Source organism: Chlamydotis macqueenii, chromosome 21, assembly GCF_036417535.1.
Source record: "Chlamydotis macqueenii isolate bChlMac1 chromosome 21, bChlMac1.mat, whole genome shotgun sequence".
Classification (NCBI taxonomy): domain Eukaryota; kingdom Metazoa; phylum Chordata; class Aves; order Otidiformes; family Otididae; genus Chlamydotis; species Chlamydotis macqueenii.
In genome coordinates this window covers 9,180,260-9,198,324 of record NC_141576.1, presented here as the reverse complement: position 1 = coordinate 9,198,324, position 18,065 = coordinate 9,180,260, and the positions used below count along the sequence as shown (strand labels likewise).

The following is an 18,065-nucleotide window of genomic DNA, read 5'->3' as shown; positions in this document are numbered from 1 at the left end:
ATCCGAAACCACTTGGAGCATAGAGTCCCACCTTTTGGAATTGCTGGAGCAATGAAGAACTTTGCTTCCAGCTGGGAACAGCCCCGGCAGCGCTACAGCGCGGGCCACGGCCAAAGCAGTAGTTATCGACTTAACGAGGCACGCAGGGAGACGGCTTTGGACGAGGACAAGAAACAAGGAAAATGGGATGGGAGCAAGTATCCCAACAGCTGATTTTGATTGTGAAGGCTCCGTGGAAGGAAAAGGACCCAGGAACCGGTTTAGAAAAGAAACTGCGTCACCTCTGATTTCTGGAACATCCTTTGCAGACAACTCATGGAGCATTCCTGACATTTACAGCTCTCTATAAACAACTGCCTGGATATTCTCTCCCCCGAGTCAAATGGGATTGCAAAAAAAAAAAAAAAAAAAAAAAAAAAAAAAAAAAAAAAAAAAAACAACATTTGAAGTGTCTAGAAAAACATTCCGAGAGATAAAAAGCACTGGAAAAATACACAACTGCTTTTCAAAACCAGCGGTTTAAACACACCTTCGTCAAACCACCCCTTATTTGGCCAGTGCATCAGCCAGCAAGACAGGCGGCACACGCAAAATTCAAGCAGAGAAGTAATTGGAGGAGCGGGGGTTTCAGAACGATGAGCAGATTTGGCTAACGAGAAGTAAATCTGAACTCGACCGAGCATCGCGGAGAACAAATCCCAAAGCCCTGGCAGAGGAACATTCATCCCTGCCAACTGTTACAGAAACAGCCACGTGAAACGATGCACGGGGAAACCAGAAACCAGTGCAAGTCACCCAAACGGCATCGGATCCCTTTTCCTGAACGTGCCACGCTCCCTCCTCACGTTCCAGTTAGGATGTATTTCCTGGAAGCGCTCGGCTGCTCAGGAGGAAAGCTTGCTCCATCAATAGATATTTTTTTAAAGCTCCAGATAAAGACAAATTTTGCAAAACCACTCTGTGCTAGAAATATTTTTACAGCCCGAGCAGGACAGACGCCCGCTGGCTCCGCCGTTAAAGCCAGGGAGCGAGCTGGGCGGCTGGGTGGTCGCGGGGGCAAGGACTGCCCAGCGCGGCGGACAGGGAAGATCTTACTGGATCCAGGAATTCATCTCTGCTTTGCAGTGTTTATCTGAAATAATCGCTGGGCTCACTGCCATTTTTCCATCTTTTGTCCCGAGGCAAACATTCGTGAGGCGGCAGGGACGACTCGCAGGCGGCTTTTGGAGCACACGTTACTGAGTCATCGCGTCGGAGAGGGGCCGAAAGTTTTCCAAACTTCAGGATCTGGCGTTAATCTGTTTTCCACAAACTGTGTTATACACTCCCTGTGTCTGACACATTGCAGGATTTGGAAAGGTTTTATAAAAAATAATAATAATTACTCCAACGACCCCACTGGACCCGAACAAGCCGCGCGAACGTGGATGGCTCTGGTCTCACGCACAATTATACCCCACGGCAACTTCTGCACCAGCCTGGCCCGCAGCCGGGTCCCTGCGGGCTCTGCCATCAGCGTGACCAAAATTCCCCAGCAACGCCCTCGCCTCCCGCAGCCCGGTGGGTATACGGGCCCCGGGGCACCTACGGCGGCGACAGCCCGCTGCCTGCCCCCAGACAACACCGTGTTCCACGGCGTCACAGCAGCAATTGCTCCGTCTCCAATCACATCCAAACTCGGAAGCCTGAAAAGCCAGAAGCTGCTTTAAAAGCAGCAAATGCCCAATGCTTCTCTTTCAAGAGGGAACAAGGACACAAACGCAACGCGATCCCAAATGCAGCGGAAACAACAGGGACTGCGGACGCCGGCAGCGAGCGCTAACGAAGGCCAGGTCTGCCGGCATGGCGCGCGCTCCGCTCCCCACCCCAGCCCGGCAAAGGGGCCAAGCGCCGCACGCCGTTATAAATAACCGCAAAACCATCGCCGAATATCTCTAAATTGGAGCAGTAGCTTTGTACCACATCTCAGCGGATGCAAACGAGCGCGAGGAGCGAAGGGCACAGGGAGAACGCCATCCACGGGACAGACACGGCGAAAGGGCCTTGAGGGAAGCAGTAACACCGGTTTTAATAAACACCGGCTTCAGAAAGCCAGGCACCTGCGTCTGCGGCTATTTTTATTCCGGAACAAGAAAATCTGACATCAGGCACAAAGCGAAAAACCATTTTGGTATTTCTGGAAAAGTTTGCCCCCCAAGTCGTGAGCTTGGTTTAAAGAAATAATTTCCGTGGTGTCTAGACTTCCTTCACCTTCAGCTCGCTCTGTCCCGGGGCTCTCCCGCACCCGCGGCCGTGCTCGGACGCCAGCGGTGTTATTTCAGGGCTCCCTCTTTCTCTGCAACGCTTACATAAACGTGCTCTTTAGTGATTTCTGGATTGGAACAAATGTTTGACTCTTTCTGGGACAGAACGGAGATAAACACAGGAAAGCTCATCGGTGTTAAATCCCAGTTCGAGCCCCAATTTGTATCGAAACCAGCACAGTCAGACCTGTGTAACTAACTAAAGGCCACTTCCTTCCAGTTTACTTCCAGTTGCCTAGGAAGGGATTAAGTTAAAGAGAGGGAAGAGGGAGCAGACTTGTTCTCCCGGAGATACAAGTTCTCACACGTGGGGCTGACGCACCGTGACATGCAGCGCTGGATTTAAGGCCCAGCACCAACTTGCTGAAGGGGGCAGATGCACTTTGGGTCACCAGTTGTTGAAGCCCCAGTGCCACACACACCTCGGCGTGCTCAGAGCGCGTCCCTGGCAGCGAGCAGGACTCGGGCACGTCAGCAGAACGGGGACAGGGACAGGGATGGGGAAGAGCGGCTGAGCCTGCGATCACCATCGATTTGATCCTGTTCAACCTGCTCCCAGCCACCTACGTTCTGCACAAAGACCTAGACAAAGCCATCGGCCGCTTCAGGCGGGAGACGGGACCGGACGATCTCCACGGGGTCCCTTTGCAGCCATCTCTGCACACCGCAGCAGCCCAGAGGTCCACCTGGGGAACAGCTGTCACTGAGGGAAACCCTGAAGCAACACTGTCGGTACATTTTAGCCTCTGATACAAATCAGCTCGGGGTACTTCACTTTCAAAGCGCTGCTATTTGGATCTGACTCCCGGCATCGGGGAGCCTCTCTTCCCTTTTTCTAGAGCGGGGCTTCTCTGGGGCTCCATCCTCCTCTAGCAAACACGCCGAGAAAAAAAGTCTCGCTCCAAGTTCACAGGGTACGCTGACGAGTGAAAGACAGCACGTCGACGCTCGTGCATGTGTCGCTCTCGGCAGAGCCCTCAAACGCCGCAGTGCCGGGAATAACCGGGAAGCCGCGGCGCTGGCCCCTCTGTACTGCAACACCAACTTCGTTAACGTGACAGCAGTACGCACGTTATTAACTGCAGCTTTTTAACGGCTTTTAGGTGGCTATAAAATTTCAGTGTGGGAAGAGACTTGGCACGCCCCAGCCTCCCTCCTTTTTCAAACACTTGGAAAAACCCTCCCCTCACACGTGTATTCCTAGATACCAGAAGGAAACATAACCACTTTAAGAAACTTTTTCCATCTGTGCCATTTTTGCTGAAATCAGCAATATTTGTTATGAGACACTTTGCACACTGATGTTCTTTTTTTTTTCCTAATTAAAATCTCCCGTGTTCCGTAGGACAGGACGGACAAGCGGCTCTGGAGGAGCCATGTGATGCTCTGGTCCTGTGCCATCGCTACGGCTAACTGTCCAAACCATATCAAGCCTCTCTGGCGAAGAGCATTTTCCTGACAACACACTTGTTTCTGAAGGACGGTACTTGGGTGAGAGGAGGTCCGTGCTTCTAGGTGCTCTGGAACAATGTTTAGGACATAAAAGTTTGAATAAAATTATTTTTAAGCAGTTTCACGTTGGCACATTTCAATTAATTCCCATAGAAACACATTGTTAAACGTTCCACTGGAGGAAAATACGTCCCTCCCCTATTTCTGCTGATTGGTTGTCTCCACGCCAAAAATATCCAAAGTAAAACGAGAAAGGAGGAAAAAATGACTAAAAATAATCAGGAAAGAAACATCCACCAACAAACCTTGCTTCGGGTTGCTCGTGGCGGCGGTGGGGGTGCTGGCAGCGGGGTGGGTACTCTCCGCAGTCCCGTAGACCCCAGGGCCGTGCTCGGGGAGCTGGATGGGCAGCTGCGGGGACGGAAGCACAAAACAGGGTGAGAATGAGCGGGCGAGGGGAAAACCGGCAACGCGGCGCACGAGCAAGTGGGGAGAGGAGAACAGGGTGGGACAGAAAAGAAGAACAAAAGGTAGGGAAAATAAAGATACACAGACCAATGGAATAAATTCAAAAAGTACATGGGAAAGGGAGGGAGGAAAAGGGGAAGAAAGAGACAATTACAGCACAGTTATTAACACACTTCGCTCTCCGAATGCCTCCTCCAAGAGCAGCAGCAGCGATCCTCTGTGCAGCCTGCAAAAAGCTGGACGCACACCAAGACTCCTGCTCCTCTCTATAATCTAAGTTTGCTTTCTGGACTGTACTCCCTTCTCAACTGATCCGTTGTTTCAAACACCTCAGAAATGTTAATACGTATTTATTTATTGTTCTGTATATGTATTTACAGATGGACAATGTGTGTAGGCATCTATGAACAGTGCGCATACGTACCTCCACGCACACAGTAACTCGTTATCGCAGCAGGAAAATAATCTGGATCAGCTACACCTGTGTGGTTGCATGAAAAAACCGTCCACCGCTTTCTGCAGACTTACGGACGGTACCTGCTGGGTGATACGAGAATAAAACCAACCCTGCACCGACCTAACGGAGAGCAGGAGGGGCTGGCTCCCAATCACAGAGCGAGCTTGAGAGTTTCGGCCTAGAAAAAGCAAAACTGCAAGACCAGTGAAGTCACAAGTGTGACAAAGCCAGGGCCTGTCGCACAGACCACGTGCTTTAACCATGTCCCCACCATTAACGGGACAAACGCAACGCTTGTGTCCAGGAAGGTTCGATAAAGACCAAAAAACCTGTGTTTTGTCTCAGAATTTAAGGAAGATTTGTGTAAGAGCCAGTAACCACAGCACGCCCACCCAAGCTCACAGGTGAAGCGCTCACGTACGTCAGAGTGCACGGCGACGGGGCAGGGCACGCACCCGCGGCTGCAAAAGCCCCTTACACGCGCAGCAGGGAGCGCGCGGGGGAGAAACGGGGCTGAACTTAAACGCAGTGCCCGGAAGCGGGAGGCCAGGCAGCCTTCTCGGGCGGCTGTTCTCATCCGGCTGCACAGCCGCGCCGGCTTCCCAGAGGATCCACAGGAAAAGGGGCTTTCAAACAGCCCACACAAAGCCGAGTGCCCAGGACACGCGTGTCTGAGTCCTTCTTTCGGACAGGCTGTCAGAAATCCGTGCAAAACTTCGTTCCCTAAGAAAAGGCACTCTGGCAATCTGCTCCTCCTCCTGGGACTCGCTTTTTCTCCCATTTCCAGCTTTTTCAGCTATTGCATCTGAACAGTCCAGAATAAAGAGTGAATTTTCTCCAGCACACTCTTTTTCACATTTTCAGGCAAAAGAAAGGCAGAGGACTGCGAAAAAGCACATCTGGAAAAATAAAACTGAAAATCTCAGCAAGCAGGGTGAAGGGTTGAACTTTTATTTGGGATTGCTCCTCTTCCAGGAACGAGCCTGACGAGATCGGCCGGACTAGGGATGAGGAATTGCATCCCTGCCACCAGCCAAGTCTGAAGGGAGCCAAAGAAAACAGAGTTTTACAAACGAGGAGGTTTCGGGAACGCTCTCCCCTCACCCTCAGCAGATCATTAGTTTCATTTTTATGAAAAATGGGTGAAAGCAGTGGGGAAAAAGGAGAATGTGGTAAGAATGACAGGAACCAAACGAGACTAGCGGACGAGAAAGCGGTAAGCCTGGAAACTCCTTGGGTCAGTAACTGTGTTTTCTTAAGAAATTTGGACAACACTCATTTATTTTGAGGAAATTATACTGCAAAGCAATATAAATGTTACTTAAGTACTGACCCTCACGGGCTCGCAGCTTCCAAGTGAAACATTTAGCGACTTTCTAGGAAAAAACCCCGCTCAAAATTGCTCTTGTGATTTATGACGCTGGAAGAGCTGCTCTGCGTTATTCTCTCCCACCGCGGGCCGCACACCGAGCAACGGCAAGGCGTGACAAACCCGGCGACACGGAGAGCTTTGCCAGGAAAAGATGAGCGTTCCCGACTCGGTAAGAGGCGATCTCGGTAAGGCAGCGCTGAGAAAACGCCGCAGCCAGGTCTGACACGTGGTCTTGGGTTTTATTTATCTTCCCAGAAAAAAATACTGTGTGAAAAACAGTGTCTTGCTAGAAACGTATAAATAACGTCTCCGCTCACTGCCAGCTTCCCTCGCAGGAACCTTACAGCATTTCAGCAACTAAGCAACCGCTGCGGGGGTGCTGGGAAGACTCCACCGAAAGCCCTCCCGGGGGTCAGCGATGGGGACTACGAAGCAGGAGAAGAAAAAGCATGGAAATGGGTAAGAGCACACGGCTCGAGCCCTGGCAGCAGTGCCCATCTTTTGGGCAATTCCCATCTCTGTGATGATAAGCACTGAATCTCTGAGAAAAGAGGGTGCTTTGGGCTTGCGTTACCAAAGTTTCGGGTTTTCTTCGAGTCAGTTAAAAAATTAATCCAAATGTAAAGGGAAAAAAAGAACACTTTGAAACCAATTATTACAGAATGTCTTCTTTTTCAAAGGTCATTTTTTTGCCAAACGGTCTACAGCAGCAGCTTCCACGCGTTTCCTGAGCGAGTTTCTCCCTCTGTGTGTGCATCATTTAAACAACGAGATTACAGAATCGGACACCGGCCGGCAACACAAAAGCAGCGTTACTAGAACTCAGCGTACTTCTAAAACATCACTGGGCGGGGACGGCTCAACAGGCATTAACACAAAGCTCACGCTGACTGTTCACGGCTTTTATCCGCTGGGGAAAGGGATGCAGAGACCCCAGCGTGTCTCAAGAAAAGTTACAGCTGAGTATTTAGTTTACTGACTGCTCGCAATCCTAACATCCACCACCACTGGAATTCAGCCACTGAGCACAGTTACTAAGGTGCCATCTAATTTCAGCCAAGAAACTACGCTTGCTCCAAAGAAATGAATCATGGATGCTGTTGGGACAATAATTTTGAATTTCCTGGCTGAAGTGGGCTTAAATTCTCAGTTATGCTACACTAATGAACTTTTTCTGGTGAGCTCTGTTCCAGCGCTCTTCCGTGATTACCAAAAGTGTTTCCAAGCGCCTGATCAGCACGGAGCCGGGATACTGAACAACGGAGAGCTGCATACCCTAGAGCAGACGATTGGACATCACCGCTGTGCTCTGCGTATAAATCACAGCTGACAAAAATTCACTTATTAACCTCCTCTTGAAAAACATTTAACTTGTCCAGTTTGACTTAACTGTAGTATCTTAAAATAGATTTCCGGAACGCAGAACCAATCCCATAAGCGCCAGGATGCATAACCACAATCTGAACCCTGCCTGTTTCCAGCTCTGCCACGCTTCTAACGGGGAAAGTCATTTCGCACGAAGTCGTGGGACGAAGATCTTGCCAGCATTCGACCGTTTTACATCTTCCCTTATGGAAAATGCTTGGGAAGAAGTTTAATTGATTCTATACGTAACCCGCTGCCGGCTCTCTCCCCGTCCAGCTGTAGCTGCAGATCATCGGCCCGCTCTCTGGCAGACAGCGGCTTTTCCAGCCGAGCGCTGCAGACTTGGTTGCAAAAACATGGCTGGGAATTGCTCCAGCACCGTGCCCTGCTGCTGCTCGCCCACGATGGAGAGCGGGAGCAGAGAGCAGGTGACCCAAAGCACAGGGTGATGCCTTCACGCGACAAAAGGATTCGCTGGAACCAGGGGAATGGCTCCACCAGAGGGGAGATCTGCAGGCCAGGCTCTTGCCTCAGCAGAGGACAGTCAGCAGAAAAACTATCCAGACGCAGAGGGGAAAGTAAGGTTTCAGCTCAGAAAAGGCTGTTGCACCTAAAAACTAGCAAAAACTAGTGACATTAAACAGGGAAGAACTTGGAAAAAGAAGAAGAAATTGCACCCCAGCCTCAGCCAAGCTCTGATCTAAAGCCCACCCACCACTGGGAGTAAGTTCACGTCCCCCAAGCTGTGGCTAACAACCTCCAGTCAACCACAGCCAGCTCCCAAGGCTTGTGCCAAACCACAGTTTCTTCTCCAATTGTTCAAAAATGTTTCGGTTGAGCAGCCTGTGGCTTAGCACCATCTCTCCCAAAAGAGAGGGAGAACGAAGATGATGTACGAAGCAACCGGCGGCGGCTGGGAAGAGGCCAGCAGCTGCCGTGCGCCTCCTCTCCATCTCCGATGCCACGGGGACATCAAGGAGGCATCGCCTCTCCTGCTGCAGGTGGGGAGCAGCGGTCAGAGGACAGAGGTCATTTTCTAATCGGATAACGCAGACGCTTCCAGCCGCAGTGGACTTACGCTCACGTCAGGGCCGCTGGTCTGCAAGACCGAGCGCTCTTTCGGTCCTGGGTCACAGAGGACTGGAAGAGACCTGGATTTCCAATCAGTTTAATTTCCAGGCTTTAAGCACGGACTTCTCAGGTGAAGCAGGACTTAGAAGGGGTCCAGCTCAAAAGGTGTGCGACAAGAAGAGATTTATGAGCTACGGAAAATGTCAGTTTGGGATATTTTCGGTTCTTCCCACATCAGAAAAACGCATTTTTAAGGTTGAACGCACAGAGACCAAATCGGTGATAGATTTATCACAGTTCTGTGGTAGCGTTCCTGAGCTGCAGTCGCTCTGGTTACTCTAACACAACATGCGAAGGCAGAAGGAGATGGACAGTGATGCGACTGAAGATAAATAATCAATCACATGCACAATGCGGACCACCGGACTAAGAGAAACGCTATGTTTCTCAGAAATATGTTGGCTCCTCCTTTAACACTGGAAGCATTCACAAGCTCTAAAATCTACCGCTGATACAAAACCAGGGGTGGGGGAACCTGCAGCAGCACTGCAGCTCCACATTTTACATGCTACAGGCTGCTAAAAATGGCCAAACGGGGAGGGGGGAAAAAAAAAAATCCTTGAAGAACATTGACAATTTCGGACCCTCCAAGTGTCTAAGGTGATGGGTGTGGGTGGAAGACGCAGGAGTTGGCTCTAACAAACAGCAAGGCAAAGCAGACATCGCTGGGAGAAGGCTACGCGGCCACTTTCTTACCTGAGGTGGAGTGGGTGTGGAAGTGGGTCTCACGATGGGAGGCGTCGGGTTCCTGCTGCCCCCTCCAGACATTATTTCTTCTGTTATATCTTTGCCTCCCTGGTTGGGATCCCGGATTCGGATCTATGGTATTGAACAGAGAAACAATTAAAACAAGTCTTCCCGTTACACACCATCCTTGGGGTTTACGGAGAGGAGAGCACGGACAGGATACAACTCCACTGCGCTCGGCAGGAGACGCTCTGCCGAGGCTCTGGGCTGAGCTGAGGCTCTGCAGGAACAACGGAACGCGGTTTGTTCCGATAACCTGAAATGCACGTTACGGCATCCCTTAATCTCAAAACCTAATTTAATCAAAACGCTCACCAGCCACACCCGTTAGGTTTAAATACACCCAGCGCATCACCCTGCAGTTCAGAGTATGGCCTCTGCTTCTGGAAAATAAGTTCACTGCAACTTAGAAAACTTAGCAGACACTTCAGCTACAGAACTGAGCTTGCCAGTCAGTGGAAAGTGCAAGAAGAAAAAAAAGGCCGTGTTTTACCCTGCTATGAAATTTAGTGACCTTGCCAGGCCAGCTGCTGGTAAAGGGGGAAAGCAAATCAGGTCTTTTTCTTCTTCCCTTCCACACTGAGAAAACAGAGAATCAAATAAAAAATACAGAGCGGAGGAAAGGAAAACGCAAGAACAAACTAAAATCCCATGGAACTCATCAGCATTTAGGAAACAAGCATGTTTTTTGAGTCTCTTCACAGCCCCAAAATGGGAAGGAAAATACATTTTCCAAAATAAACGCTCATCTGAATCCTCAGCTGACACCTGAGCCAGTCTGTGCCACTGAACAGGGGATGGGTCAGGCTGTCTGGGGTAACCTGGACCGGAGTCTTTAGTCTTCAGTATTAGCACTGAGGATTTTCATAAACCCGGAGACCGCGCTGTCGTTTGCCTGTCCTGCTTCTCAAAAGCTCCTGGCTGAACTCTGTATGAATCGCACGCTGAAGTCCCCGTTGTGCCGAGCGCAACGCAAACCCAGAGACACAACCCTCCTGAGGGCACGGGGCTCACTGCAAACCCCCGTGCCTCTTTCAACCAGCACGTACAAAGTCGTTAGCCACAGAAGGGTTTTGCGATCTATCATCTTCGGCATCGCGTGATGTCTTCTTGGCTGCCTGGGTTATGAAGACAAATGACTATACGCGCAGTACTTAGGATGTTGACAAGATGTGGTCTTCTCTTGTTTTTCATGGAGTTTTTCTGCTAAAACATTTAATTAACCACAGCTACAAAGACTTAAGAGTTGGCATGAATTCCTACCCTCTCCCCTTTCCCTGCCTGAAAGCTTGTAGCACTCGAATACTCAACCAACTGTGCGCATGAGTATGTTCACATATATATGCTTAATTTTTCTTTAATTCATTTCTTCTGTTGCAACACCAATCAGCAAACTGCAATAGCACATTCAGAGAAAAGCATCTTGGGCATTTTTAAAACCTTTTGCTTTTCCGCTTCAAAGAACTTCACTTCGTTGGCATGGAGCTGTCTTAACCACAGCTGAGCTTTCTGAACGTCTTTGCCCTTCAAACGGCATCAGTGATCGGCCATGTCACGTTTTGGGTGCTGACAAGAGACTCTTCAGGCCAGCAGCGGACGGTGAAGAGGTGGCAGAAGAGCTGCATCGCCCTTTGCTGACAGCAGCTACAAAGACGACCTTTCTTGCAAGCCCAGCTAACACACTGTTCCCTTCTTCCAGTTTCCCAAACCAAGTGTCATCTCAGATCATCCTCAAAGATCACAAGATACAAATATCCTGCGTTCTGAGACATGCACAAGTCCCACACTTTTGTCCCCAGGAAACAGTTCTTTGAATGTTTTCAGACCACTCTGACACGCACAGTGATGTAATTTTCTTTTCAACCGTTTATAAAGCCTTCATTCACAAGTTCAAGTCCACGCCTAACTTCTTCTTTTTAAACATTACACCCACCCGTGCGCCTTTACTACTCCCCAGCATCACCCACCTGCAAGCAGGTTTAGATTCCGTTAATCTCTCTCAAACTCTCACCAGTGAATCAGGAAGAGGCGTGTGGTATCCAAACCTCTACCCACTTTCATAACGCCATGTGTTCAGGTTCTTTCAAGCCTACAAATACGTCCACAACTTATTGTTTTTCTACTTTCTCCAAGGCATAACACTAGATTATTTTTGTCAATTTGAACCAATTCCCAGCATTCTTCCAAAGCTATCTGAGTTTGTTTATTCCCACCTGGCTCTTTGGTAACACTCTAAGCAGCATTGCAGGCACCTGAAGATCCTAGGCTCGGGGAGACGATGCGGCTTTCATTTACGTTTGTTACAAAATCGGCCACAAAGATTTTCCTTTTTGACAGGCTGAGATGTCGCAAACTCAGAGCAGAAAGTCCCCACAGAAAAGTTGAAAACGAGACAGCATTGCAGCATGGCGCAACGTTTGAGAACGCTTAGGGATGAAAGGTAAGGCTAGCCTCTCTGCAAAGATAAAGCTCAGTTTTAAGTTTAAGATCATTAGGAATTCCCTTCAACCTTAAAGCAGGACAGCTCTTAGGTGGGACGCATCACTCCGTGACGATCACTCACCGTTTTTTTCTCTCGTTTAGCGGGCGGAGGCGGCTGCTGCTGCGTAGGCACTATGATGGGTGCTGACTGGTACACTGGCTGACTCGGGTAGAAGGGCGTTCCTGGGAAAGGACAGCAGGACAGAAACGAGAGCGAGAAATTCAGTTCAGCTGTTAATGAAACAAAACCAAGGACAAGAGGTAAGACTGGCCACCTACTCCTCGCCCTCTTCAAAACCCAGAACTTCTAACACCCAACTGGGAACCGGCCTGTGCTCTGCTCTTCCCCACTTCCACTAAACCAGAAGCTGTTGCTCCATAAAGACAAGCAATTAAGTCGTTACTTCATTTTTTTCCTCCATGAACAGAAAAATCCATCAAGTGCATCCATTTCTGAGAGGCTGCTGAAATCACCAAGGCATGAAAGGAAAAGTGGCCCATCCTTGAACTCCTCCAGCTGACAAACAGGTGGGGTGGTTGTTGGGTTTTTGGTTTCGCCTTTGTAAAGAAATTCAGTCAAACCATTACAAAGAATCTGCAAGGTCAACTGCACCCTATTTTGAAGCAGAGCCAGAAAATTTAATTACAAGCAATGTTCTTCTCATGCTGCAACATAAAGCAAGCATGACCATGGTTATTACTGCGAAATTACACCGCGTTGTCGATTACATTCATAACAGCCAATATAGTTTCATTACGTTTTTCTTCATGGAATAAGACTGGCTTAAAGTGACTGAGTGCTTTAAAAACGTGCCAGACAGAAATAAAGCTGGCATAGCAGAGCTGTCTCCTGTCTGTGGATCAGGTATCAGGTGAGCCTGTCAGACACTGCTGGGTTTCCTTCCCTTCTCACCACGGATGCTAGAAGGACTGCCTGCTTGCGCTCGCCCCTGAAGCGATCTGATTTATTCTGCAGCTGAACTAACCTCTAAACGGGAGCAAAAAACCTGTCCTGCGTGTCTGTAACCAAAACGGGAGGTTATCGCTCTCTCGGGCAAACGCTGAAATCCAAGAAAGCAAACGAAGCCAGCCCAGCACAATCTGATTCGCAGCTCAAAGGACGCGTTCCTCAACCCGAGATCTGGAAAGCAAAAGCTGGGAGCAGGCTCCCTGTCTGCGCGCTCGGAACAAGAACCTTTCTTTGCTGAAACAGCGGGCAGCAGCTGAAAGCGGAGAGCGCTGCATGGCACCGGCATCAGCTGCTCTGTTCACGCTGCGATGCTGCAGCTAAGGTGGCCTGAGCGATTCAACAAACTTCTCATTTTGATCCTCGCGGCAGACAGCGTAACTCCAGACCTGGCCTCAGGGCACAAAAGTCTTCGTCAGCGTCCCCACGGCTTGGGAAGCGAGAATCCTCCTGCCTCTCTCCTTAGAAACAGCGATGCCGCCTCAATTAGCCTTCCCGCTAATGCTTCGGCCAAGCCAGCCAGGCGCATAACACGGGTCTGGAGAGTAGGAGGGGACCAGAGCAAACCTGGGAGCCCTGCAACGTGTGTGTTACCTTGATTTCCAGTTTCCTGGAAACCAGCTCTAATCAGATCGCCTGTAACGCGATCCCTGCCAGCGTAACTCGAGGAAGGACTCGTCCTTTTTGAAAAACATCAGCACAGAAACTCGCTGATATAAAAGAGAACGATATGTTGCAAAACTGAGACAGCTAAAACAAAATGCATTCTCTATCTTCAGAAGAGTTTTCTCCTGCAGTATTTCCCTCCATCCCCTTTACCGCCTGCCAAACGGCCACGACTCTGATGTCTAACAGCCATGCTCGCTATGAAGTCCCAAGGTTGAAAGGAAGGGCCACTGCCAGCTGCACCATCCACGCCTGCACTGGAAAGTCAGCTGCCACCCAGCGCCACGAGCAGCGCCTGGCTGGAGACTGAACGCTTTCGGGTCCTACATAGGAGAGAGCAACAGGACAGAGAGCTGGAGAAGCACTGGCAAACCCACAACCTCTCTTCCTTGGCTAAACCTCCTCTGCCTGGAAAACATTCTGCGTGACGGAGCGCTCCAGCTTTGCCCGCTGACGCTCCGCAGACACAGCAACCTACAAGCAAGCCGGGACTGAAAGATCACAAGCCTCTGTGCAAGAAACCAGGCGCTTTCCAGTGGAAAGGAACCAGAAGGAACCTTTCCAAATTACAGAGGTGAGGACAGACAAATGGCATCAAGTGAGCAGAAGGTAAGAAAGCAGACCTGCAACAGCTGAAAAAATGAGGAGCGCTGGGTAATTTCCTCAGGTAGTAGATCAGGTTGAAAGAGCCACTGCAGTATTTCCTCTCTATTTTCTCTAGGATAAGCAAACAGGAACCAGCTGCCTTATACCTGCGCTCTCCCCTTTTATTTAGAAATTGCAGAACCAGGTTTGGAGGCTTCACGGGAACCTTTCCAAGTAGTCCCATTAGCTCTACACATACCACATAAATTAAAAAAAAAAAAAGAAAGAAGGGGGAAAAGCAAAAAACCAGAAGTCCAGACCTTTTAAAATGATAAGCAGGGAAGCAACCGGGGCTTTTCTCCCCTTCAAAAGGAATTTGTATTTGCGAAGAGCAAGCACGCCATTCTGCTAGCGGTACACAGCTGTCCCTGTTCAGCCTGGAAGGCAATCGCTCACTCCCAACGCTCCGACACACCGGCAGGTAAAGGCTCCAGGAAAGCTGACAGCATCTCTGCCCCGAACAGATTACAGAATGCGCGTGGGCCGGCAGCAACCAGACTGAACAAAACACCTCAGATTTGACCTCGAGAGATGAAAATCCTTTAAAAAAGCATACAACAGGGCAGTGACTGGAATAATCCGGTGAATTTTGCAAGTGTTCCCATAAATGCGCAAGGGAAGGTAAATGTGACATACATGACTGCAAGGTAACTGAGTCTACGCCTCACTCAGATACAGCTTGCAGGAGCCGATTCCTTTTAAACATCAAAACACAGATCCCACAGGAAACCTGAGGGGACTGGGATGTACGTAGGACACATATTTGATGAGGCAACACACTGGAAAGGATTAAGAAAGGACTTAATTGCTTTTATGTAAAAGACAATTGCCAAGAGAAGAGGCACCATGGGGCTCTGAAGGAGATGGGGGCTGCAAACCGGGAGCCAAGGGAGGCGGCGTGAGGTCCTGGGAGAGCAGCGGGGTGAGGGGTGCCCAGCACCGGACGTGCAGCCTCTGGATTCTGAGGTGCAGCGTGGAAGCTCAGTACCTCTGGGAGTCAGCCAAACATAGCAAATCTAGCGTGTCAAACCACCGCGGCGCACACCGACGCTGGGCAATCTCCAGACCCTTTCGCCTGAGAAAGGGCAAGACCAGGAGCTGCCCAAGGAAAGGGCAAACTTCAGCCTGTGCCTGGTACAAGCTCTCGGACTGGACAAACTCAATCCTTGCAGCCGAGACTGGTGAACGAAGCCCCACGGCTTCTTCTTTCCCTCGCTAAACAGCGAACAAGAAACGCCGGGATAAGAAACATTAACTGCTGTACTGCTGTGAATACTCGGGGCACAGCTCAATGGAAACCAGCGCTGCCAGATGTACTCACAATACCTTAATAAATAACAACGATCGAGCAGGGAGTAACAAACAGCCGCTGTTCTCGTTCACATGTGATTACGCGCAGCTCCGTGCGCCGCGGCCTCTCCTTCAGCGCTCACACAAACAATGCTCTGTTACTGGGAACTTTTCAGGGGTGAATAACACGGGCTGTGACACAGCCACGCTGAGCAGCTATTTGAAGCTCAAACAAATGTTAATCCATTTTGGTATTGTAAATCTTCAGCGTGACAACGGAAAAACACACCTAGAAAATACCTTGTTAAGAGATCTCCAAGCAGAACTCACCGTAGGCGTTTGGGAATTCTCCAGGACCCGGTCCTGGATAAAAGGGTCCCGGTCCTGGCGGCTGAACAGGGTACTGCTGCGGGGGCCCGACGTACGGAGGGCCACTGTGACGATACTAGGAGGGGAAAAATAACCAGCCCTTTACAAGGAGTTTGGCAACTTCACGCTGTTACACACAGAAACTGTAACCGAGCCCCTCAGATCAATAAGGATCTGATTATCAGAGTGATTAATTACAGATTTGGCAACGTTACTGTCAAAGAGAGGCTGCAGACAAGGCAGCGAGGAGATTGGTGCTGGAGCAGAGCACAGTCACTCCCCGATTCCAGCAGTGCCGTGGTTTTATGAGGCCCAGGGTTTTACAGCAATTGGAAGCTATTAAGTCCATTTAGATCCATTTATAGCACTAAGCATTTTCCAAGAGCTTCGTCTCACACTGGTTTTGAGGGGGAACCTCAGAAACTAGTAAGGTAATTTATTCCTCCTGCCTCCACACTCAGAAGAACAAACACTTCACACCGAAAGAGGACAGAGGCCAAATGTGCAACTACCAGCTTGATTCCACCCCCTCCAACCCCGCGGCAAGCCTTGAGAGAGTCGGCGTTGCTTCGCCGTTCCTCGGGTGTCGGCCGGCGCGTTTTTACCTGCGGTATGCAGTACTGGGGGCCCTGAGGCATCGGGTAGGGCATCGGCAGGTGGTTAACCATCATGATGTGCTGGTTGGTCTGATACACCGCAGTCGGCGTCTGCGCGCCAGGACGGATGGAAGGGCTGCTGTTCTGGATGGCCGCTCTCGGAGGCTGGATCTGAGGCCTCTGGAAAAACTGGGGCAGGGGAAGGGAGAGGGGAAGGAGAGAAAAAGACCCGGTCAGACTCTCTGGGAAAGAATGTGAAACATCATCACAATATTGTCATTAGAATGCTACTTCCAAAGGGTTGCCATGCATTCAGAAAACCACAGGACAACTTCTGTTTTTCTGTAAATAGCAATATCATGCCATAGCCTTCAATTTTACCAAGTAGAAAAAGGTAAGAAATTTTAAACTTCATTATTAGTTTGCATCTGCCGAATTATACAGCTCAACTTCCAGAGTGAGCATTAGAAAAATGGTTTTTGTCAAATGTATTTTTTGTAAGGTGGGTTGACTGCCAAAAGCCACCTTCGTAAATGTGCTAGGGAAATACAAGATCAAGGCAACTGTTCCAATTTATCTCCAGAACAGCTGAAATCCCAGATTTTTACAGAGGCCGGAGGTGCCTCATGCTCACTCTTTGCACAAATCAAGGCAGGTGACTTGTCTCGCACTCCGTTTTCAGAAAGGTGGCAACCTCTTCCAGCGTGGCACCAAACCCTTCCGCCACGTTTGCATGGAGTGACGCCCCAGGCAGGCGGAGCAGGGCCAGGAAACCCAGCACCCCCCCGGCACGCGCTCCGTTCTCCACCCTTACGCGCCGGGAAAGGCAGCAGCATCCACGGAATGGAGCATTCATGGCACCGGGAGCCCTCGCTCTAGAGCCTTTGCGATCTCGAGACTCAAGTCGGTAGATACGCATCAAACGCATTCACCGACGGAGTAATGACCGGAGTGAGAGACACTTACGCCATGCAGAACCAGGAGTTAAAGTTACCTGTATGGGTCTGAATCCTCCCTTCAATAACGAAGCAAGAAAGCAGCAGGAAACAGAAAGAAAGCCAATGGAACAGCTTACAGATCAGTAGGAAGGAACAGGATACAACATGCACCCTAACTGCACAATCCATCCATCTCCCTGTCCCGCTCTGGCTGATCTCTTACGGGAAAAGCGAGGGAGAGGCGCTGAACTGGTACCACGGACTCTCCTACCACAATCCCACGGCAGGGGTCAGAAACTCTTCTACAGAAAAGTTTTATATGGAAGTAGAAAAGTTTAAAAAAAAAAAACCAAACCCAACCAAAGTACTACAGGAAATACGACACTACAGAAAGCCTCCATGTTTATGCTGTTCCTAAAACATCCAGCATTTTCCCTTTCTGCTCTCTCTCGGTGATACAGAGATAGCTGACAGCAGAAACCCTTGCTCAAACCACGGATTTGGTCTGCACCTCTGCACCAAGACTGGAGGATAAGAAACGCCACGTATTTAATTGGTAAGCAAAAAAATAATAACAATCAGGTCATCACGCATCACATCGCAGACTGCTGGCTGCTGACGTGCTTGGATGTACACAGTCTGTGAGTAACCACATCACGAGCGGTGAGAAGAAAAGAGAGCGGTTCCCACTAAGGGATGAAGGAGTGAGCTGGGCTCGTCTGCCTCGGCATGCGGGAAGAACGGGAAGGGCGGAAGGAAGCTGTGATGCATCTGTACCTGCCACCATCACGAACCTAAAATGGTCATTCTGCTGCTGC

At 49.8% G+C, this 18,065-nt stretch overlaps 1 protein-coding gene across 1 annotated transcript in view; it reads right to left on the bottom strand.

Annotated features, from left to right (window-relative positions):
• EIF4G3 (eukaryotic translation initiation factor 4 gamma 3) overlaps nucleotides 1-18,065 on the bottom strand; it is a 139,925-nt gene that overhangs the window by 43,949 nt on the left and 77,911 nt on the right. The window contains exons 6-10 of the mRNA XM_086764370.1: nucleotides 16,319-16,498; nucleotides 15,675-15,789; nucleotides 11,859-11,959; nucleotides 9,245-9,367; nucleotides 4,061-4,166 (exon numbers count right to left, since the gene is read on the bottom strand). Of these exons, the coding sequence (XP_086620496.1) occupies nucleotides 4,061-4,166; nucleotides 9,245-9,367; nucleotides 11,859-11,959; nucleotides 15,675-15,789; nucleotides 16,319-16,498 (625 nt within the window). The remainder of the gene's footprint in view (nucleotides 1-4,060; nucleotides 4,167-9,244; nucleotides 9,368-11,858; nucleotides 11,960-15,674; nucleotides 15,790-16,318; nucleotides 16,499-18,065) is intronic.